The sequence below is a fragment of the Herpailurus yagouaroundi genome, unplaced genomic scaffold, assembly GCF_014898765.1.
Source record: "Herpailurus yagouaroundi ecotype Mexico unplaced genomic scaffold, PumYag 187, whole genome shotgun sequence".
NCBI lineage: Eukaryota > Metazoa > Chordata > Mammalia > Carnivora > Felidae > Herpailurus > Herpailurus yagouaroundi.
Genome location: NW_024412418.1, coordinates 32,719,316 through 32,742,556, shown reverse-complemented (window position 1 = coordinate 32,742,556; position 23,241 = coordinate 32,719,316). Strand labels below are relative to the sequence as shown.

The 23,241-nt window shown below is 38.8% G+C and overlaps 2 protein-coding genes across 4 annotated transcripts in view; one reads left to right on the top strand and one right to left on the bottom strand.

Annotated features, from left to right (window-relative positions):
• Positions 1-8,579, bottom strand: part of PIK3C2A (phosphatidylinositol-4-phosphate 3-kinase catalytic subunit type 2 alpha) — a 201,740-nt gene extending 193,161 nt beyond the window's left edge. The window contains exons 1-2 of the mRNA XM_040495704.1: positions 8,454-8,579; positions 4,875-4,962 (exon numbers count right to left, since the gene is read on the bottom strand). The gene's annotated coding sequence lies outside the window, so the exon portion shown is untranslated. The remainder of the gene's footprint in view (positions 1-4,874; positions 4,963-8,453) is intronic.
• Positions 8,580-8,723: 144 nt separating this feature from the next.
• The window catches only part of NUCB2 (nucleobindin 2), a 36,401-nt gene continuing 21,883 nt past the window's right edge, over positions 8,724-23,241 (top strand). The window contains exons 1-3 of one of the 3 annotated variants that reach the window (XM_040495705.1): positions 8,724-8,835; positions 14,534-14,685; positions 22,891-23,034. In XM_040495705.1, coding sequence (XP_040351639.1) covers positions 22,891-23,034 — 144 coding nt within the window. In that variant the 5' untranslated portion in view covers positions 8,724-8,835; positions 14,534-14,685. Of the gene's footprint in view, positions 8,903-14,533; positions 14,686-22,890; positions 23,035-23,241 lie in introns of those variants that run through there. The other 2 variants (XM_040495706.1, XM_040495707.1) reach the window with 2 other exon arrangements.

Here is a 23,241-nt window from a genome sequence, read left to right as displayed (position 1 = left end):
TAGTCTGGCTCAAACTCACAATCCTGAAATCAAGACCTGAGCTGAGATCAAGAGTTGGATGCTTAACCAACTGAGCCATCCGAGTGCCCCTCAAATATTTTATTATGAAAGTTCTAAACATACAGAAAAATGGAACAAATTTCACAGCAAGTATCACTAAATTCTATAATAAAAATGTTATTCTATTTCCTTTATCAAATCTTTTTATCTATCCATAAGAAAGGGTTTTTTAAAGATGGAAAACACTCTTAGAGCATGTTTGTATGCCTAGAGTGTGATTCAATAGGTAGAGGAGATAAATGATACAGGAAAGAAAGAGGATAGTCAAGTGAAAAAAGTGAAGTCCTTGAGAACTGAGTGAGGGGAATGGATTCAGAATATAAGTCAAGGGACTGCCTTTTATTGTTACAGAAGGAAAGAAAGGAAATGACTACAGAATCATGTAGGTTTGTGGATTTGGTAGTAGGAAAATGTGGCAGACACTACACTGTTGCTTAATCAACAGCTCAGGCCCTCTTCTCTTGCGAATAGAGCCCAAAATTTGGCACCAGTGGCCCAGACCTAGGGAGTTAATAGTGACTGGTATCAGCCAGTCATGACAGTCGCATTCCCCTTTGCCAGATACTAACTATCCCATCATATCTTGCAGCTAAGAAAATGACCATATAACCTATTTCTAGTCCATGGAACTTAAGAGTTGTTTGCTGAGGGGGCTTCAGTGAAAGCTTTTCCTTTGCTAAGAAAAGGGGAAGGAACTTCCGACATAAAAGGACCTTTGTTGCTTTCCTCAAACTCCTATGTTTTTCCTATTTTTGAATGTGGTCAAGTTCATGATGCAGGAAGTATAATAGCCATCTTTCAACCTTCAATAAACTTGAAAATGAAAAGCTAGAGCTGAGAAAAGGAAAGAGACTATCATGACACTGTTTAGCAGCCGAAGCAATGCTGACCGCTATTTACCTCCAGACTTATGTTTTTTTGAGTTTGTTTATTTATTTACTTTGAAAGAGAGTGCGAGTGAGTGCATGCAAGTGGGGGAGGGGCAGAGAGAGAGAGAGAGAGAGAGAGAGAGAGAGAGAGAGAATCCCAAGCAAGCTCTGTGCTCAACGCAGGGTTCAGTTCCACAAACTGAGATGATGACCTGACTCAAAATCAAGGGTTGGATGCTTAACCGGACTGAGTCACCCAGGGGCCCCCGCTCCAGACTTATTTTTATCACAGAAAAATAAACTCCAATTCATTGAAGCCTCTGTAGTCAGGTTTTATGTCATTTTAGCTGAATACAGATATAGAATATGAGGGAAGTATGGTGGCTATTCCTTTTTTACTGCTGAACACCTCTTCCTAGCTTGATTCTGGTTATAGACTCTATTTCCAGGCCACAGGAATAGATACGTGATCTAAACAGAACTTAGATTCTTTCTGCTGAAAAATTTAAACTTAATTAGGAATATCCAAAGACATAAGGAGATAATCTATTATCCCTTCTAGAAAGAAGGCCCAAGATCTCTTGCCCCGGGAATTGTTTTCCTGCTTAGTCTGTCTTTGAGTCACTCAATTATCCTCTCAATAAATCTCCCTTTTCTTTAAGTTAGCTAGAATTGGTATCTGTTGTTTTAAACCAATGGTTCTCAAATAGGGAGATTTTGCCTTTTAAGGGATATCTGGAAATTTCTGGAGATATTTTTGGTTGCCACAACCGAGGGTGGTATTTTTGGCATCTAGAATGAAGATACCAGGGATGTGGGTAACATCTATAATACACAGTACAATCCCCCCAACAAAACATATTTGATGCAAGGTATCAGTAATGCTGTTGTTGAAAAATCCTGTTTTAAAACAAGATTTCCTTAACTTGTACAAGGAGCTTCTCAACAAAGCTGACTTAAGATCAAGTGAAAATGAGTGGGAATGTCAAATGGGAGGTCTAAGGAGCAAGAAACATGGAATGGCCTTCGTAAGCATGCAAGAGAGAATATGCTAAACACTGGAAGATTGCTGGGCAGTGGTTAGAGTCTGTCTGAGGTTGGTGACCATGAATTTAGAGACATGGGTCTAATGATATTTCTCTAACAATACAGAACTACATTGCTAGAGACAAGGAAAAGGAATATTTTGAGTTTATCCACGGCTGGGTTTTTCTTCAGGTGAGAGAAATACAGGGAAAGAAATACAAGGGAGTTGATGTTTATATGGGACTTATATTACTGATGAACCAGAGAAATTAAGCTAGATAATGAAGGAAGAAATAATGAGAGAGTTGATAATAAACACTGATGAGAAAGAAAAATTATGAAAATAATCCCATTTACAATTGCATCAAAAAGAATAAAATACCTAGAAAATAAATTTAACCAAGGAGATGAAATACCTATACACTGAAAACTGTAAGACATTGATGAAAGAAATTGAAGAAGACACAAATAAATGAAAAGATATTCCATGCTCATGGACTAGAAGAATTAATATTGTCAAAATTCCCATACTTACCCAAAGCAATCTATAGATTCAATATAACCCCTATCAAAATTCAAGTGATATTTTTTACAGAAATAGAACAATCCTAAAATTAATATGTAACCATAGAAGACCCCAAGTAGCCAAAGCAATCGAGAAAGAATAACAAAGCCAGAGGCTTCACACTTTCTGATTTCAAACTATATTAGAAAGCTATAGTAATCAAAACACTATGGCATTGGCATAAAAACAGACATAATAGCTCAGTGGAACAGAATACCCACAAATAAACTCATGCATATATGGCCAATTAATTATTGACAAAGGAGCGAAGAATGAACAATGGGAAAGGATAGATTCTTCAGTAAATGGTGTTGGGAAAACTAGACAGCAACAAGTCAAAGAATGAAACTGGACCACTATCTTACACCATAAACAAAAATCAATTCAAAATAGATTAAATACATAATGTAAACCTGACACCATAAAACTCCTACAGGAACTTCAACATAGGTGTAAGCACCTTAACACCGGTCCTGATGATGACTTTTTAGAACTGATACCAAAAGCAAAGGTAAGAAATACAAAAATTAACAAATGGGACTACATCACATACAAAAGTCTCTGCACAGCACAGGAAACCATCAGCAAAATGAAAAGGCAATCTATGGAATGGGAGAAAACATTTGCAAATCATATGTCTGGTAAGGTGTTAATAACTAAATATATAAAGAACTCATACAACTCAATAGCCAAAAAAAAAAAGGAGTGCCTGGCTGGCTCAGGCAATAGAGCATGCAACTCTTGATCTCGGGGTCTGGGTTCAATCCCCATGTTGGCTGTAGAGATTACTTAAAAAAATATAATTTAAAAATTAGCAACAGACCTGAATAGACATTCAAATGGCCAACAGACACATGAAATGATGCTCAATATCATTAAGCATCAGAGAAATGCAAGTCAAAACCACAATGGAATATCACCTCACTGACATACCTGTTAGAATAGCTATTATCAAAAAGACAAGAAATAACAAGTATTGGAAAGGATGTGGAAAAAAGGAAACCCTTGTGCACTGTTGGTAGGCGTGTGAATTGGTGCAGCCACCATGGGAAGTAATATGGAGGTTTCTTAAAAAATTAAAAATAGAACTACCATATGATCCAGCAATTCCACTATTGGGTATTTATCCTAATGAAATGAAAACACTAACTTGTAAAGATACCTGCATCTCCAAGTTCATTGCAGCATTATTTACAGTAGCCAAGCCATGGAAACAACCTAAGTGTCCACTAATGGATGAATGGATAAAGAGATTATGGTATTGATATACAATGGAATAATTTGGCCATAAAAATAAGAAAACCCTGCCATTTGCAACAGTGTGGATGGAACTTGAGGACATTATGCTAAATGAAATAAGTCAGATAGAGAAAGACAAGTATCATATGATTTCACTTATATGTGGAAAGTAAAAACAAAACTGAACTCAAAGACAGAACAGATTGTGGTTGCCAGATCTAGGGGGTGGGGAGTGGGTGAAATAGGTGAAGGTGGTCAAAAGGTACAAACTTGCAGTTATAAAATAAATAAATCCTGAGGATGTAAAGTATAGCATGGTAACTATAGTTTAAAAATACTGTATTACATTTTTAAAAGTTGCTAAAAGAGTAAATCTTAAGTCTCATCACAAGAAAATAATTTGTAACTATGTATGGTAACGGATGTTAACTAGACTTATTGTGGTGATCATTTCACAATATATACATATTGAATATATAATTTTGTAACATTATGTTGTCTACCTGAAACTAATATAATGTTATTTGTCAATTACATCTCAATGAAGAAAAAAAAAAAGAAAAAAACCCCTAATGAAGTCACGTTGATCCAGATCAAGTGGTATCCCCTAGACCTTGTTAGAAATGCAGAATCTCAGGCCTCATTATAGATCTACTGAATCAGAAGCTGCATTTTAGCAAGATCCCCAGGTGATTTGTATGCACATTAGAAGCAATGGATTAGAGGATTTTATGAAGGTGAAAATTGTTGCACTGAGGATACTTAAAAGGTGATTCCGGCAGAATTTTCTAAATCAGGGGTTAGCAATTCTTTTTTCTATAAAGAGTTAGGTAGTAAATATTTTTAGTGTTGAGGGCCAAAAGGTCTCTGTTACAACCACTCAACCCTGCAATTGTAGTACAACAACAACCAGAGACAGTACATAAACAAATGAGTGTTGAGTATGGCTGTGTTCCAAGAAAACTATTCACAAAAACAGGCAGTTGTTTGACTTGGTCCAAGGGCCATAGTTTTGGTCATAGTGCTGACCTCTGTACTAGATCTTAATAAAAATGAGTAAGTCTTGGCTCCCAGGTAGAGCGTACTATTGAGTTTTCTTGTGTCTGATTACTTACTTTCTCTTCAGTAAATACTCATGCCTGCCTCCCTCTACCTTCTTCTGAACACAATGAAGAGCTTGGCCAGCTGATGTTCTGTGGGATCCTAGAAGAATTGAGAAGTGTAAGAATTGAGGTATTAGGAAGCCAGATCTCCTTGACACCATTTTTTTTCCTGCTGGAAATATCAACAGATATTTGGGGGCAGGCTTCACATCAGCTGGTTCTCAGGAATTGTTCCCTTTCATTTTCTCCTCGCCTCCAGTAAATTCATTTTGAGCTTCTCATGTGAGCTGAGGGAAATCAAGAAAGATACTTTATCCTTGCGTAGACCAGGTTGAGCAATAGCCCCTTGATGGCAGTGGCAGTGATAATCAGATAGGGATTCAAGGTTAACAGGCTGGGGGTGGGGGAAGGGAAGAGAATAATATCTATTGAGCATCTCCTTTCTTTTTTTTTTTTTTTATTTTTTTAAACGTTTATTTATTTTTGAGATAGAGAGAGACAGAGCATGAACGGGGGAGGGGCAGAGAGACAGGGAGACACAGAATCGGAAGCAGGCTCCAGGCTCTGAGCCATCAGCCCAGAGCCCGACGCGGGGCTCGAACTCAGGGACCGTGAGATCGTGACCTGAGCTGCAGTCGGACGCCTACCGACTGAGCCACCCAGGCGCCCCGAGCATCTCCTTTCTAACACTTTATATACATCATTCGAATCATTACAGTAAGTCCAATACTAAGATCCCAGGATACAGATGTAGAAACTGAAACCAATATTTTATCAAACATTAAAATAGCAGTTACTGTATGCCAGGCTGGTCTGCTTCACAAATATAAACTAATTTATTATTTTTTTAATGTTTATTTATTTTTGAGACAGAGAGAGACACAGCATGAACGGGGGAGGGGCAGAGAGAGAGGGAGACACAGAATCGGAAACAGGCTCCAGGCTCTGAGCCATCAGCCCAGAGCCCGACTTGGGGCTCAAACTCACAGACCGCGAGATCGTGACCCGAGCTGAAGTCAGACGCTTAACCGACTGAGCCACCCAGGCGCCCCTAGAAGGAGACGCAGAATCCCAAACAGGCTCCAGGCTCCGAGCTGTCAGCACAGAGCCCGACGCGGGGCTCGAACCCACGAACTGTGAGATCATGACCTGAGCCGAAGTCGGTTGCTTAACTGACTGAGCCACCCAGGGGCCCCTAAACTCATTTAATCTTTAGAACTCTAGGAGGGGAAACTATTATTGTCTCCATGTTATTTTTATTTTATTTTATTTTATTTTATTTTATTTTGTTTTATTTTATTTTATTTTAATTTTTGAGAGAGCAAGCAAGCTTGAGTTGGGGAGAGGGGCAGAGGCAGAGAATCTTTTTTGTTAATGTTTATTTTGGAGAGAGAGAGTGCAAGCATGAGCGGGGAAGGGGCAGAGAGAGAGGGGGACAAAGGATCTGGAGCAGGCTCTGTGCTGACAGCTGACAGCCTGATGCGGGGCTTGAACTCATGAACCCTGAGATCATGACCTGAGCTCAGGTCAGATGCCTAACCGACTGATTCACCCAGGTGCCCCTTATTGTCTCCATATTAGATATGGGGAAACTATGCTATGGAGAGAGGTTAAGTAATTTGCCAGAGGAAATTAAGTTAATAAAGATAGAGCTGGGTTTTTAATCCAGGCAGGACTGGGACCCAGTTCTGATTCCAAAACCTTGTTTTTTCCCCCTTGTACTGTAATAATAGTATGTTCTCCAGTCTTCCTCCCCAATAGGAGATTTTCCATTGGTGCTAAACCCCCTAAGTTTGGGGTTACCTATTAAGTAAAGTAACATTTCCTTATTAGTCCCATAATAGAGGATGTTTTCAGGGCTTATTATAATGTTTCTATTTTTTTCTACCACAAAACAACATTTATTAGTATAAGAGATGCAGCTGCCTGCTTTATATGCACATGACATTCTGAAATATTGTCCTCAGAAATTTCTCCTAATCCTGGATCTTGCTGGTTAATCTTTGTTTATCCTGTCTTCCTTGTCTTCTCTCTCTGTTCATGCCAGAATATTGCTGAGAACAATGCTGGCATCTCAGTCACCAAGCTAGTGTACGTTATCCTTTTTACTTCCATTTTATTGCTGGGCTGATCCAATTTTCTTATTTTCCATTATTCATCTCCTTGGATTACTATAAATAATCTAGATAATTACCAGATCTTTCAGGGTCTCTCCCCTTAAAGGGTCTATCTCGAATCTTAGTGTCTGGATTAGGCACTATGCGTTTGGCCCTGTGGTAGATAATGGGGAATAAAAACGTGGAAGATAGTTCCTGCCTTTAATGTGTTTACAGTTTAGCATTTTCCACAGTGTTGAGATGTGGTATTGTCTCCTGATCTGACACTAATATTGATTACTAATGATACATAACCAATACGCAATAATATTTCCCATGTTTTTCAAATTGAAATGCAGTGCTCCTACACCATAACCTCTTGAATATCCTTTCTTACTCTAGTGCTTTTGCTTTTCAATCTACCCATCAGAACAGAACATGATAATTTTCCTTACATTTATGTGTTATTAACCCTTCGTTAGAGGCAGAGTCACAACATTCTAAGACTTTGATGATGGTAAGGGAGAAAGTTTAAGATTTTGATTTAAAGAAAACAGACAAGAGTTTCTAACTGAACCTTAAAAAGGTTGGAGGCACTGTTCTAAGTATGTTGATGGGAAGTGTGTCAGAGCAAAGTTTGCTGGTCTTAGACACCAAAGACTTGAATGACAGTCACTAAGCCACTAAGGTGAGAATGGTTAACATTTATTGACCATTTACTATGTGCCTGTCACTTTTCTACTAACGCTGTAAGAAGGGTTCTATTATTATCCTCATTTTACAGACAAGGAAACTGAGGCACAAAGCGCTTAAGTAACTTGGAATGCCTATGATAAACTGAATCCGGTTTTGCAACATAGGCAGTCTGGCTCCAAATTGGTGCAGTTAGTTATTACCCTCCATTACTTCCTGATAAAAAGAAGTAACCATTATTAACATATATGCAGCAGGTTCTGTACCGGTTTTCTGGAATGTTATACTCATCTAATGCTCACTAATAACTCTGAGGTAGATACTATTTTTTGCAAGCTAGAAAACTTAAGGCTCAGAGCGGTACTATTATTTGGCAGACTCAAGCGCAGCCTCGAGGCTCCAAAAGTTTCTGTAACCCTCGAAACACTAACTATGTATATCTTGGAGCCTCAGTCAGTTTTCCCATCTTTAAAGTGAGGGGGGTGGTGGAGTAGCGTCTCAGTTCTACGAGGGGAGGGTATAGAGAAAAGAGAAGTGTGCACAGAGGGGTGTGAAAGGGGTAGTAAAAAGCAGTCAAGCTCAGTGGCCGAGGGCCTTCCATAACCCGGGTGGGTGAAGTTGCAAAGGGGACACAGATTCCCGCCAGGGAGGAGGCCGGGGGTGTTAGCCCCGAGCGAGGCCTGTGGGCGAAAATGGGCCTGACAGCCTGTCTCTGGCGGGTCTGGGCGCTGCCTACGCAGGCCTGCAGCCAAAGGGGAGGCGATCCCTGGGGCTTTGTCCCGATCCCGGGGCAGCACCTCACCCGCCCAAATCCTGCTTCGCAGGCCTCTCCATGAAAGCCAGAGAAGGAAGGGGCGCGGCTTCCCGGTCCGCGTCGTAGAGCGCCACGTCCCTCTTGGCTTAGGCTCCCCCAGGCTCCTTCGCGTTCTTGCTCCACACCGCCCTCCTCTCAGCCGGCGGGCGCGGCCTCGTCTCCGCCCCCGCCAATCGGCAACTTCCGCGATCCCACTCGGACCAATCAGCGGCTGCCGGAGGGGCGGGGGCTGTCGCCAAGGCAGCGAGGAGGCGGGAGAGCGCGGTCAGTGAGGTATAGAGCGAAAAATCGCGGGCGGGGGGCTGGAGAGACAGGTTTGTGCACTGCGTCCATTCAGCAGGCGGAGCCTTGCACGCCGAGATCCGGCGAGGTAAGGCCGGTGGCCCGAGGTGGGTGCGGATCCGCAAGGCTGGAGGCTGGAGCGGGTCCTGAGATAGGTAGGGCTCAGGTTTTCGCCTGCCTTACGCTGCAGTGAGAATGGAGAGGGGGAGCAGCATAGTGGGTGGGCAAGGGTGGAGGGGCGCTTCCAGCTGCATCTTGAGGCGTAGGGTCCCTTTCTCCACTCCACTAGCTGCAGGGCACCCAAGCTTTCTTTGGGGTAGATGAGGGTGACAGGCTCTTGGCGGGAAGCAGGCGTGGGTGAGTGCAGGACAGGGATTCAGAAGGGGTCCACCCCACCTTGGCAGGTTGATGGGCGAGGGAGGTGCCCACTGGTAAGGGGGGTGTACCCATCAGCTCCCTGCTTATGCTCATCATTCCCCGCGCGGTCGAGCAAAACTAGGCCGGCGAATCCTGCTGTTCTGCCGGCCTGTTAAGCCGGCAACCCTTGACACTTAGGAGAGAAAGTTCAAGTCAGTTGTGGTATTGTTTTCCCTTATGTGACAAACCTTTGGTGTGAGATGAGATCTTTCGGTTTCTGAAATGGTACTTCCTTGTTGTGTTTCCTAAATGGTAACTTAGCAAGCAAATGGAGTTATTGTGGTTTGTGGTGGCAAATGGCCTTGGGTGGCAATTATTTTACAATATCCAGGTATTTTACAATATGGAGACAGAGAGAGAGAGAGAGAGGGGGAGTGAGAAAGTATGAACATGAACCTTTGAACTATTATTCTGATTTCTGGGAGACAGAACCTCTTGAGACTTTCAGAGTGTTCACTAAACTCCTAAATTGGATAATGTACATTTACACAAGTGAATAAGTAAGTGCTCCCATGTAAGCCTTTTATTAAGGCTATTAAATCCATGGATGAATATGAACGAATATCAAATCACTTACTATTATCTTGGTTTAAAAAAGGGGAGGGTGAAAGGGGGAGGTTAAATGCAAGTATTTCTGATAGCCCATTTTGTCTGAAGGAGATTCTGGACTTTCTCTAAAGAATTGAAAAAATTGCCTAGACAATTGCTTTATGGAATTTGTTAAAAGTAGTATGGCTAATGGATTTGGATCTGATATGCACATATTTCTGACAGTTCTGTTTGAAGGAGATTCTGGACTTCCCCTTGATGAGACAGTTGCTTTAAGGAATTTGTTAAAAGTAGTATGACTAGTGGTATAGTAGATTTGGATCCTATAACTAATGGCTTCTTTTATGATCTATTTAAAATTTTTGTTTCTTAAGGACTTCCCTGGTGAATTCTGTTGAATAATTAGAGTCAGGCAATATCCAGATTCTCGCATCTTGTCCCTTATGGAAATTACCTCAGGATTCATCCTGATTAAAGCTGAATGTGAGTTCTTGTTTTATAAAACTTGATCAGCAAGTTCAACAAATGCTGAGCAAACAAATGCCTCAACAAATATTCCTCAGTTAATAGGGCCCAAAATTTAAAAAAATGGAAATTTAGAATTAGAAATCTCAAATAACATTACTGTCGTCATTGGGGTGAACGTGGGAACTTCTGTTTCTCATCTTGTTCTTTAAACTCCCCATGATCTGGGGCATCTGGGTGGCTCAGTCAGTTAAGCATCTGACTTCGGATCAGGTCATGATCTCATGATTTGTGAGTTCAAGGCCCACATCAGGCTCACTGCTATCAGTGCAAAGCCTGCTTCAGATTCCCCCCGCCCTCTTCCCCTGCTTGAGTTCTCTCAAAAAAATAAACATTAAAAAAAAACAAAAAACTCTCCATGATCAGTCTCACTTTCTAGTGATAAATTCATATCTGTCTCCTGTGGTTACTCATGCTGTTCACTTCCAGCTGTCTTAATTAATTTACCCATCTTGCAAGGACCAAGTCCTGGGTGTGTTTACCTTATTCTGCTCTCTGGAGGTACTTACTGTTCATATCACACATTTTGTTTACTTCATTCAGCATGCTTTTTGTCAAGTTGGTTTGTGCTCTGTAAATACCAGTTAAAATGAAATGCACAGTGAAAGCAATGAGGGTACCTTTTAAAACACTAGCTATTGATGATCGTCACTAATATACACTATCAGCATGATCAATACCAGTGTCTTTGTGTTTTAGGATATGTTGTGTATCTCTATAGACATATCAACCTAATTTTGTTAGAATAATATTTAAGTTGCTTTCAGCTTTCTAAGGGCCCTTTTGATGACTGAGGGAAATACCTTTTAAGTATTGGGTAGCTGGAAGAATCAAGTGTAGGATTTTAAAATGTGTTGAAAATAATCCTTGAAATAGTCTTCAAAGTATTGTGGGTAATTGGGTTGACTATATTTGGTATGATAGATGATTAACTTTTTCTAAATAACTGAAAGTCTAGAAGGGGGAAATTTGTTATTTTTATGTTTGATACTTGCAATTAGTTTATAGACTTTAAAAAACAGGCTCCTAACAATTTCAAGTAATTTAAGGAAAAACCACATTCACTTATTGATTTTCAATCCAAAGTTAAAAAAAAAAAAAACAACCATGAAATGGTGAAAGTTATACTTGATTAGAATTTGATGGCCAGATTCCAATCCTGGCTCTGTGAAATCATTTTGGCCAGGTCAGTTAGCTTCCTTATGCTTTATAACTTTTTATAAAAGTTTGGTCTGAACCAAACCACCTCTGAGATCATTTCTGGTCCCAGAATTGTCTGAGTTAAAAATTTTTAAAGCAACCTAACGGAAATTGAGATAGCCGTTGCATGCTTTTGTTTTTAGCAGAGTTTTTTAAAAATTAAAAAAAAATTAATTTGGCAGAGCTTTTTGGCATGTTGTATTTAAGTTATCTGAAGTGCAGTATACATGAATAATGGAGACATTGTAATTTTAATAAATTTTTTTATTGAGAGATACAGGTGAGAAACAGTATCTACTTTCATTAAGTAGGCCTATTATCAAGGATACTGTAACCAGTTAAGGTTGAAAAAAGAGGCAGTATAATGGTTTCCTTGGTTGGTGTCCTTTTCCACAGATATGAGCATCAGAACATTAATATCTATACTAATGTCTTGATACATGGAAAGGCGTGGAAAGGTTGGAGTCCAGCTCACCTGGTCATACATCTGATACTTTACTTTGAATCTCACAATCCTGTTGACTCTCATTTGAAAAAAATTTTTAAAGTATTTGTTTATTTATTTTGAGAGAGAGAGAGAGAGAGAGAGAGAGAGAGAGAGCACATACACACAAGGTGGGAGGGGCAGAGAGGAAGAGAGAGAATCCCAAGCAGGCTCTGCAATGTCAGCGCAGAGCCAGACATGGGGCTCAAACTCACAAAACCTGAGGTCATGTCCTGAGCCAAAACTAAGAGCCTATCCTTTAACCGCCTGAGCCACTCAGGTGCCCTGCCCCAATTTTTTAAAGGTTTATTCATTTACTTTTGAGAGAGAGTGGGAGTCAGTGAGGGGTAGAGAGAGAGATGGAGAGAGAGAATCCCTCGAGGGGCAGAGAGAGAGAGAAAGAGAGGAAGAGAGAGTGAGGGAGAGAGAGAATCCCATGCAGACTCCACACTGTTAGCATGGAGCCCGAAGCAGGGCTTGAGCTCACCTGAAGTGGGGCTCGAGCTCACCCAAAGCGGGGCTCAAAGTCACAGACCATGAAATCATGACCTGAGCTAAAGTCGGATGCTTAACGGACTGAGCCAATAAGTAATCTCTATGCCCAACATGGGGCTCGAACTCATGACTCCAAGATCAACTGACTTAGCCAGTCAGGTATCCCAATATCTATACTAATGTCTTTTTTTTTTTTTTTTAGCTGTTTATTCTTTTTTGTGAGACAGAGACATAGTGCAAAGTGCAAGTGGGAGAGGGGCAGAGAGAGAGGGAGACACCAAATCCAAAGGAGGCTCCGGGCTCTGAGCTGTCAGCACAGAACCCAATGCAGGGCTCAAACTCACGAAGGGGGAGATCATGATCTGAGCTGAAGTCAGATGCTTAACAAGCTGAGCCACCCATTAGCCCCTATACTAATGTCTTTTATTTTTTATTTTTATTTTTGAGAAAGAGACAGAGTGTGAGTGGGGCAGGAGCAGAGCGAGAGAGAGACACAGAATCTGAAGCAGGCTCCCGGCTCTGAGCTGTCAGCACAGAGCCTGATGCGGGACTTGAACTCACAAACCGTGAGATCGTGACCTGAGCTGAAGTCAGACGCTTACCGACTGGGCCACCCAGGCGCCCCACTAATGTCTTGATACATGAAAGGGTTGGAGTCCAGCTCTGTTGGTCATACATCCCATACTTTATTTTGAATCTTGCTTTCCTGCTAACTCATTTTTAAAGGGAAAAATAGAGTTGAGTACCAGGGTACTGGTCTCCCTCATCAATGCTGCCATTGAGAAATTCTCAGAAGCCATTTATTTTTCTCTACCCCACTCCTCTTCACTGTTAGAATTATGATATTGACAGCAAGAGGACGTAACAATGGTTTCCTGGCTAAGGACAGTGCCTTGGAAGAAGAAACCTGGAACTCTTCTTTTAATCCCAGGGAGGAAGAAATTGTATTCCTCTTTTGTTGGATGTACTGTTTTCATTGGCCTACAGCTGCATCAGGACTTTGGTTATGGTAATGCTTAGAGGAGAGTTCTAAAGCGGCCTTTCCAGAAATGACACTTAAAGGTTGTATGTCAAACTGGTTTATTGCTTTTTAAGTTCTATAACTTTGGGTGTTTACAGAACAGATTTTCATTATATATAGAGCTGTTTCATTTTCAAAGACACGAAGGGCATTAATATTTATCGAGCATTTACTATTGCCATGTATTGTGCTAATTACCTTGTATTCATTCTTATCTTCATCCAATGAAAAACTTATGAAGAAGTATTAGTTCAGTTTATAGGTAGGAAAATTAAGAATCAGAGAGGCAAATAGCTTGCCGGTAAATGGGGAATGGTAAGGATTCAATCTGTTGTTTGTTTATTTTTGACCATGCTGTGTTAATAGAAGTCGTATGCCTTTCCAACATATAACATGCATATGACCACTCTCATGCTTAGATGATTTTATCTTGATATACCATAAAAAGAAAGAAATACATGTCTTCTTAAGATTTGAAGATATTTTATTTGCTTATTTCCTTTATAGACTGTTTAAAAGTAATTCATTTTGTTCATCAGTGAGTGTGCACGTGAGCCAACCACCCTGAATTTTATAGGTAGTGGGGTTTCAAAAAAGAAGATTTAAGCTATTTTGCTTTATTACAGATCACTGTGACTGAGACTGGGACGAAGGTTAGTTTTTTAAAGTGATGGTAAGGGTAAAGAAAGATTCTAGTTAAGGATTTTAAGAAAAAATTCAGTTAAGGATTTAATGGGAAAACTGACCCTATATCATGAAGTTTCATTGCTGAGGAAAATAGGCTTTTAGTCTAAATTCTTATTTACAAGAAATATGGTAAAGCCTTGGTATAATAAATTAATATCTTTGCTTATTGTGGTCTTTGATTCTATTTATTTAATATTTCTCTTTCCCCTCCCCACTGGATTATGATATATTTTGGTCTCCTTACACATCATAAAAATTTAGTACTTTTCTTTTCACAGGATGTGACAAATATATAATATCATATGCCATTACCACTGTAATAAGGCTAAATTTATGTTAAAAATACTGTTTTTCTTTCTTTCTTTCTCTCTCTCTCTCTCTCTTTTTTTTTTTTTTTTTTACGTTTAGAACCTGTTGAGTCAGTTTTTAGTGAAAAGCATTGACCTAGGAGCCAAGAACCATCTCTTCACTAATTTGATACTGTCCAAATCATCTTACCTCTCTGGATCTCAGTTGCCTGATCTGTAAAAAGGAGATAAAAATTCTTTATCTCTCTGAAGGTAAGTGATCGGTTAAGAGAGCAAAAAATAAAAACAGGCACAAAGTTCAGTTATTCTTTTGTTAGTAATGCTTCAGTTTCCCTTTTTTTCTGTTCTAGAATAATTGACCCCAATAAACAAAATAATCAAGGGACTTACGTGTATAAAAATTACCTATTTTTCCCGTTTTTATTCTTTTAATTCAAGTAAAATGAACATAAAGTATTATATTAGTTTCAGGTATGTAATATAATGATTCAGCAATTCTATGCATTAGTCAGTCATCATCAGTGTAAGTGTACTTTTAATCCCCTTCACCTATTTTTTCCTATCCTCCCATCCACCTCCCCTCTGGAAACCACCAGTTTGTTCTCTATAGTGAAGAGTCTTTTTTTGTTTGTCTCTTTTTTCTTTGTTCATTTGTTTTGTTTCTTAAATTCTGCATATGAGTAAAATCATATGGTATTTGTCTTTCTCTGACTGACTGATTTCTCTTAGCATTATACTCTCTAGGTCTATCCATGTTGTTGCAAATGGCAAGATTTCATTTTTTTTATGGCTGACTAATATTCCAGTATATCCATTCATCAAAGGATGGACACTTGGGTGGCTTCTATATCTTGGTTGTCATAAATAATGCTGCAGTGAACAGAAGGGAGCTTATATCTTTTCGGATTAGTGGTTTCATACTCTTTGGGTAAATAGCCAGCAGTGGAATTACTGGGCCATATGATAATTTTATTTTTAATTTTTTAAAAATAATTTATTGTCAAGCTAGCTAACATACAGTGTATACAGTGTAGTCTTGGCTTCGTGAGTATTTTAAACTTTTTTGAGGAACAACCACACTGTTTTCCATAGTGCCTGCACCAGCTTGCATTCTCACTAATAGTGAATGAGGGTTCCTTTTTCTCCACATCCTTGCTGACATTTATTATTTCTTGTGTTTTTGATTTTAGCCATTCTGAGAGGTATGAAGTAATATCTCATTATTGTTTTGATTTGCATTTCCTTGATGCTCATTGATGTTGAGCATCTTTTCATGTGTCTGTTGGCCATTTCTATGTCTTCTTTGGAAAAATGCCTGTTGAGGTCCTCTGCCTATTTTTTTATTGGATCATTACTATTATTTTTGGTGTTGAGTTGTAGAAGTTTTTATTTATTTATTTATTTATAGCACGAGCTGGGAAGGGGCAGAGGGAGAGGGAGAGAGAGAATCTTAAGCAGGCTCTTTGCTCAATATGGATCTCACAACTGTGAGATCATGACCTGAGCTGAAATCAAGAGTTGGATGCTTATCTAACTGAGCCACGCAGGAGCCCCACAAATACTATTTTAATGCGTTTAAAGATGTTTTAATTAACAAAAAAAGGGTCATGCTATACATTGTTTTATAAACAGCTTTTTTTGAGTTGCAATTGTTTATTTGATAGGCTACCTTCTACACTAGATTGAAAGGCCTACAAGGGTAAGGGCCATGTCTATCTTGTTTTATCTTGTTATCTAGCATATCTGGTACATAGTGGACACTTAATAAATAGTTGCTAAATAAATATGTACAATAGATTATAGAATATATGCTTCAATACAATTTATTTATTTAAAAAAAATTTTTTTTACATTTATTTATTTTTGAGACAGAGAGAGACAGAGCATGAACAGGGGAGGGGCAGAGAGAGAGGGAGACACAGAATCTGAAACAGGCTCCAGGCTCTGAGCTGTCAGCACAGAGCCCGACACGGGGCTTGAACTTACGGACCGTGAGATCATGACCTAAGCCGAAGTCGGACGCTTAACCTTAAGATCAAGCCACCGAGGTGCCCCTGCTTCAATACAATTTAAAAGAAGAGTAAAAGAGGAGGGTTGTGAGAGGGAGAAAAAGGTAGATGAAAGGTAGATGAAGGAGGAAAAAGGTAGGTGAAGAAAAGGTAGATGAAGGAGAGATGAGAGAGGGAGAAAAAGGTGGATGAAGGAGGAAGAAGGTAGATGAAGGAGGAATTCCTATTTAAGGCAAGAGAAACAAGCTATTCTGTTTTCTGTACTCTCCACCCATCTTACCCATGACCATTCTTTCTAACCATTTCCAGGATATCTCCCTGCAATCAAACAGGAAACTCTCTCTCTCTCTCTCTCTCTCTCTCTCTCTCTCTCTCACACACACACACACACACACACACACACACACACACACACACCCCAAGTAAACTTGATCTGGATAACTACCGGTAGGCATTAATAGTTAAAAAATCCACCTCTGTATGTGAATGGAAATTTTGATTTATCAGAGATAGGAGAAGAGAGATAAGCTTCCTTTTAGGACTTGGAAATTTAGGGAAATTATTATTTTTTTAATCTACTAAATGCTAGAAGAGGTTTCAGAATGCTGCTTACTTTGTAATTTTGCCCAAGGCTCCGATGCCCTTGTGCACAGTGGTTTCCATGCAGTCTGAATGGAGATCATGGACTGATTTGGAATTTCAGATCATTTGACATTACAGCATATATTATCTGCCTGTTCTGGTTCAATCAGTCTACTGTTTCAGCAGAGTTCTGCCCAGGTCTCTTCTTTAGATATCTTTTCTTCTTATGGAAGAAGAGGGTGATAAAGAAAAGGAGGCCATTCTTACTGCCCAGATATTGGAAGAAAAGTAGGTTAGTTTCCCCATCTTCCTTTTGCCTCTCCTTATACCTTGTCTCTCCTTATTTTGTATGGAAATTTGCATGTTATTGAGTTTATGAAAATCTGTAAGTCTGTATCTGACACATTTGACATGATCTTGGTATTTAAAGAAATTTTTGTGTCATTACTTTTCTACTTGAGGTGCTAGAACATTTTCCATTTCTTTTGTTGTGATGACAGTTGACATTCTTGAGGACTTATTAAGAAGTAAATGTTTTAACAGAAAAAAAGGCAAGCAAAAGAACAAACTCTTAACTCTAGAGGACAAACTGGTGGTTACCAGAGAGGAGGTGGGTGCGGGGATGAGTGAAATAGGTAAAGAGGATTAAGAGTACACTTATCAGGATGAGCACTGAGTAATGCATAGAATTGTTGAACCAATACATTGTAGTCCTGAAACTAATAAAACATGGTTACATATACTGGAATTAAAAAAATATATTTTTTAAAAAGAAGTGAATGTTTTCATTACTACGTTAGGACATTAGTAAGTTAATTGTCCTAATTACTTCTGGAATAAACACTAAAAGATTAGAAACTGTTAGAGGGAGAAAGTATTTTCTGTTTTTAAAAAAGTTAAAAGAAATTAAAAAAAATATTTATTTATTTTTGAAAGAGAGACAGACCACGAGCAGGGGAGGAACCGAGAGAGGGAGACACAGAATCTGAAGCAGGCTCTAGGCTTTGAGCTGTCAGCACAGAGCCCGACCCAAGTGGGGCTCGAACTCATGAACCACGAGATCATGACCTGAGCCGAAGTCAGATGCTTAAACTGACTGAACCACCCAGGCACCCCTAGTTTAAAAAAAAAATTTAATGTTAATTTTTATTTTTGAGAGAGAGAACACAAGTGACGGAGGTGCAGAGAGAGAAAGGGACAGAGGATCCGAAGTGGGATCTGTGCTGACAGATTATTCGTGCCCCAATAATTTGCATTTCTAACAAACTTCCAGGTGGTACTGGTGCTGCTGGCCCAGGGGTCACACTTTGAGAACCACTGCTTAAAAACAGTCAGAAGCTTTGGAGTCAGTTGGTCCCAGGCCCAAACTCTGGCTATATGACTTACTCCTGTGTGACCCAGATCAGGTTTTTAAACTGATATGTCTCAGTTTCCTGTACTTTAAAATGGGGATAATATTTATTTCACAGAGTCTTTGTAAGAATTAATTATTTAATATAAGAAAAAGTTTAGTATACTGCTTGGTACATAGTAAACACTCAATTGGTAGTTTCTGTTGTTATTTGTAATGAGTCTGGGACCCAATTTAAAGTTAGTAAGCCATGAATTCAGTTACTATTTTAGGGTAGATACCCAGAGACTTCTTGTGAGATGTTGAGATGTGCATGCACACACACACACACGCACACACACACACACACACACACTCACACTACTTTCACGTGTACAAACATGCTCCTCTCTTGACTTGCCTTCTCATTTATGGCAGATCTGACAGGACAGTGAGAGAAGAGACAAACTGTAAAAGGAAATCCACTTCCAAGATTCAATAACTGTAATTTATTTTTATTAATCTCAGGCTTCTCTTGTGTAAAAGTGGATGCTATTTTTAAAAAGCATATTTCAAAATATGTGACATAGCTGCCAATTGCTGATACAGGACTGCTTATATATTTCCCTGTGTGTGTGTGCTGTATGGTAGAAGGAGGAGAGTCTAAGGGACATTGGAGTTACTGCAGGGTGGAGGGGAGGAGTCTATGTGAAAGATTCTAAACTCTGGGTTGACCATATCAAGGGATAGTCACGGTTCCTGATGAGGCCTGCAAAATGAAGTTACAGAGGTATATCACTCATCTGACTCTCTGCATGCACATTATAGAAAGACTATTCAAATCATGTTAGTGCTTATTCATTTTCCAACTATATGTGTATCATGTTAGAAGCCATGGAGACCTGATTCAGCTTTAGAAGCTGTGTAGAAGACATCAAAATTGACTTGAGCAGTTTAAGTCATAATTTTGGCTTTTTGGCCATGACTGCCCTTAAAACTATTATCCTTTTTTTTTTTTAATGTTTATTTATTTATTAAAAAAATTTTTAATGTTTATTTTTGACAGAGAGAGAGAGAGAGAGAGAGAGAGAGAGAGAGAGAGACAGAGCATGAGTGGGGGAGGGGCAGAGAGAGAGGGAGACACAGAATCTGAAGCAGGCTCCAGGCTCTGAGCTGTCAGCACAGAGCCCGATGCGGGGCTCGAACTCACAGACCACAAGATCGTGACCTGAGCTGAATTCGGACACTTAACCGACTAAGCCACCCAGGCGCCCAAAGTTTATTTATTTTTGAGAGAGAGAGAGAGACAAAGCGCAAGTGGGGGAGGGGTAGAGAGAGGGAGACACAGAATCCAAAGCAGGCCCTAGGCTCTGCGCTGTCAGCACAGAGCCTGATGTGGGCCTGGAACCCACGAACCATGAGACCATGACCTGAACCAAAGTTGGACATTCAACCTAGTGAGCCACCCAGGCACCCCACAACTATTATCCTTTTTAATGGTCATTTGGCCAGCCTATTTGCAGGGGCCCATGGGACTTGCAAAGGTAACAGAAGTTAGAATTCAGATTTTTTTAAAAAACAACTAACTCAATGATACTTAATTTTTTAAAAAAGGTACAGATACAGCTAATAAATACATGAAGAGATGCTTAATATTAGCCAATGAAATGGAAATCAAAATCAAAATGAGATGCCACTTCACACCTAGTAGGTTGGCTATAATAAAAAAGACAGACAATAACACGTGTTGGTGAGGATATGGAAACATTGAAAGCCTCATCTATTGCTGGTGGAAATGTAAATTGGTGCTATGGAAAATAATTTAGCAGTTCCTCAAAAACTTAAACATAGAGTCACCAAATTGACCCAGCAATTCCATTCCTTGATATATAACCAAAAGAATTGGAAACATGTTAACACGATAACTTGGACACAAATGTTCATAGTAGCATTATTCAAACTAGCCAAAAAATGTAGAAACAACCCAAATGTCTATCAACTCATGAATTGTTAAAATACGGCCTATACAAATGCTATACGAAAGAATGAAGTACTGATTTGTGTTACGTGATTGGACCTTGAAAATATAGTGCTAAATAAAAGCCAGATGCAAAAGGCCACACATCGTATGATTCCATACATGGGAAGTGTCTAGACTAGGAAAATCTATACAGACTGAAAGTAGATCAATGGTTGCCAGGTGCTGGGAGAATGAAGGAATGGCAAGTGACTGCTAATAGGTACCAGGTTCTTTTTGGAATGATGAAAGTGTTCTAAAAAATTAGATAGTGGTGATAATTGCACAACCGTATGAATATACTATAAACCTCTGAACTGTATAATTTAAAAGAGGAAGTTTTGTGGCATGTAAATTATATCTCAAAAACCAAAACCAAAAACAAAACATACACCTGTAATGGGCATGAAGCATGAATGAGAAATAAACCTTGTTTGTCATAAAAAAAATAATTGTGGGAAGAGTAGATGATTCATGATAGGAACATATTCTGTGGAGAAACAAGTCATCCTTCTATTAAAGATTCATAGTGCATAGTAAGCCATCACAGGTTCTGAAAGTCTTGCAAAGACAAAAACTTATTTAGCTTCATTGAGCCAACATCTCCCAAACATTTCATCCTGAAAAACATTTACTCACAATGATCATGTTGAGGAACTAGTCTCCTAGAGAAGAATCAGTCTTGGGCTTGAGCATACATATGTAGAAATTACCCGGAAAGTTTGTTAAAAAAGATTCTGGCTCCCACCCTAGAGCTTCTGATTCTAGAGGTCTTGGGGACAGCCTGAGAATCAAGCTCCCATGAGATTTGGTCCTTCAGGTTTGAGAACTAAACGTAGATTAGCATCTTTACAGAATAGACAAATCCTGTACCTTAAATGGGCTAATTTTATGGCATGAGAATTATATCTCAATAAAGATGCTAAAAAATTTTGATATATTAGAAATAGCACTAAAATGTGAGTTCTAGTAATTTTGTTAATGCAAGACAATGCTCCATGAGTGAATTGTTTTAATTAAAATTTTCTTCATCTGTAAAATGAGTCACTGCCTTATCTATTATCTAGGGTTGTGGTAAAAATGAGAGGCAGTGTACTCTTTTCCAAATTGTGTTCTATGGATAAAAACATGTGACTTCAGGGGCGCCTGGGTGGCTCAGTCTGTTAAGCTTCCGACTTAGGCTTAGGTCATGATCTTGTGGTTTACAGGTTCAAGCCCTGCGTCGGGCTCTGTGCTGACAGCTTAGAGCCTGGAGCCTGCTTCGGATTCTGTGTCTCCCTCTCTCTGCCCCTCCCCCCTCACGCTCTGTCTCTCTCTCCTTCAAAAATAAATAAACATAAAAAAAAATTAAACAAAAAACAAAAACATGTGACTAAAAAAAAGGTCCATAGCCAGCTAAGTTTGGGAGATTCTGAGTTAAATGATGCATATTCTATATGTATGGTCAGACTGTTATATTTGACTTGGACCCTAACATGAATCTATATGTATAAAATCAATTAAATATGCAATTTTTATTCATTCTCATTTTTGTAGTAGATCCTCCAGAGCTACTAAGATCCTTATGGAGTAGAAACTGTTTGAATAAACAAAGTTTGAATAATATTGTGGGAATATTAATAGTTGCTGCTTGCTTGTTTCAAGCTTGATATTTTATTGACCTATTTATTTGAAAGATTATTGTCCAAAAAAATTTTTATCAAATTACTACTGGCTATGATAAAATAATGTTTATAAGGTTAAGAAAATAGTTGTCTGGGTTTTTATTTTTTTTAACGTTTATTTACTTTTGAGACAGAGAGAAACAGCGTGAATGGGGGAGGGTCAGAGAGAGAGGGAGACACAGAATTGGAAACAAGCTCCAGGATCTGAGCTGTCAGCACAGAGCCCGACGTGGGGCTCGAACTCATGGACCACAAGATCATGACCTGAGCTGAAGTCAGACCCTTAACTGACTGAGCCACCCAGGCGCCCCAATAGTTGTCTGTTTTAATCAACTTATATTTATAGAGCAACTTATTTTCAAAATTAGATCAAAGCTAAATTAAATATATCTAGAAACAATTTTGGCTCCCTATTATTTTAATAAAAAAAATACAGTTTTTCCTTACTTCTCCCTTTCTTAAATTTGGGCTATTTGCTTTTAAAGATTTTGAGAACCTTATTATCATCTTTATTTGAAGCTTTTTTATTTGAAGCATCTTTATTTGAAGTTAATTATAAAAAATTAACTAAATGATTTCTTATACTATAAGCAGTTTAAACTTTAAAGTTTTGATTACTTGTCTTTTTAATTTTGGTTGAAAAGCATTTCTCCCCTGATCATTATTTAGTGATCTGTTTAAAGTATTATTTTGGATAACTTATAATGTATTTTTAACATCTTTCTAGAATTATTTGGTTGTATTCAATTTCTTGAAATTGGATATGTTATTAACATGGCATTGGGAATGCATGTATATATAGTTTGAAGACATCTTTTCAAGACCTTACTATCTAAAATTATACCTTTATTTCAGATGAGGTGGAGGACTCTCTTAATACAGTATTGTTTTCTCTTGGTTACCTGTCTACTTTCTGCTCTTGAAGCTGTGCCTATAGACATAGACAAGACAAAAGTAAAAAATACTCAACCTGTGGACAGCGCAAAGATAGAACCACCAGTAAGTGAAATGATAAATATAACCTTATGGGAAGAATTTTAACTAAATGCTGCTAATATTTATTACTTATAAAACTGCATATTTAGGAACTATTTCTGAAATGGCAGTGAAAGAGTATTGGATAAGCATATGTTGTTTAATATTAGACAATGTTTATTTATGTAGGTCATATATTAAGTAATGCATAGGGGAATTAATCCTAATAAT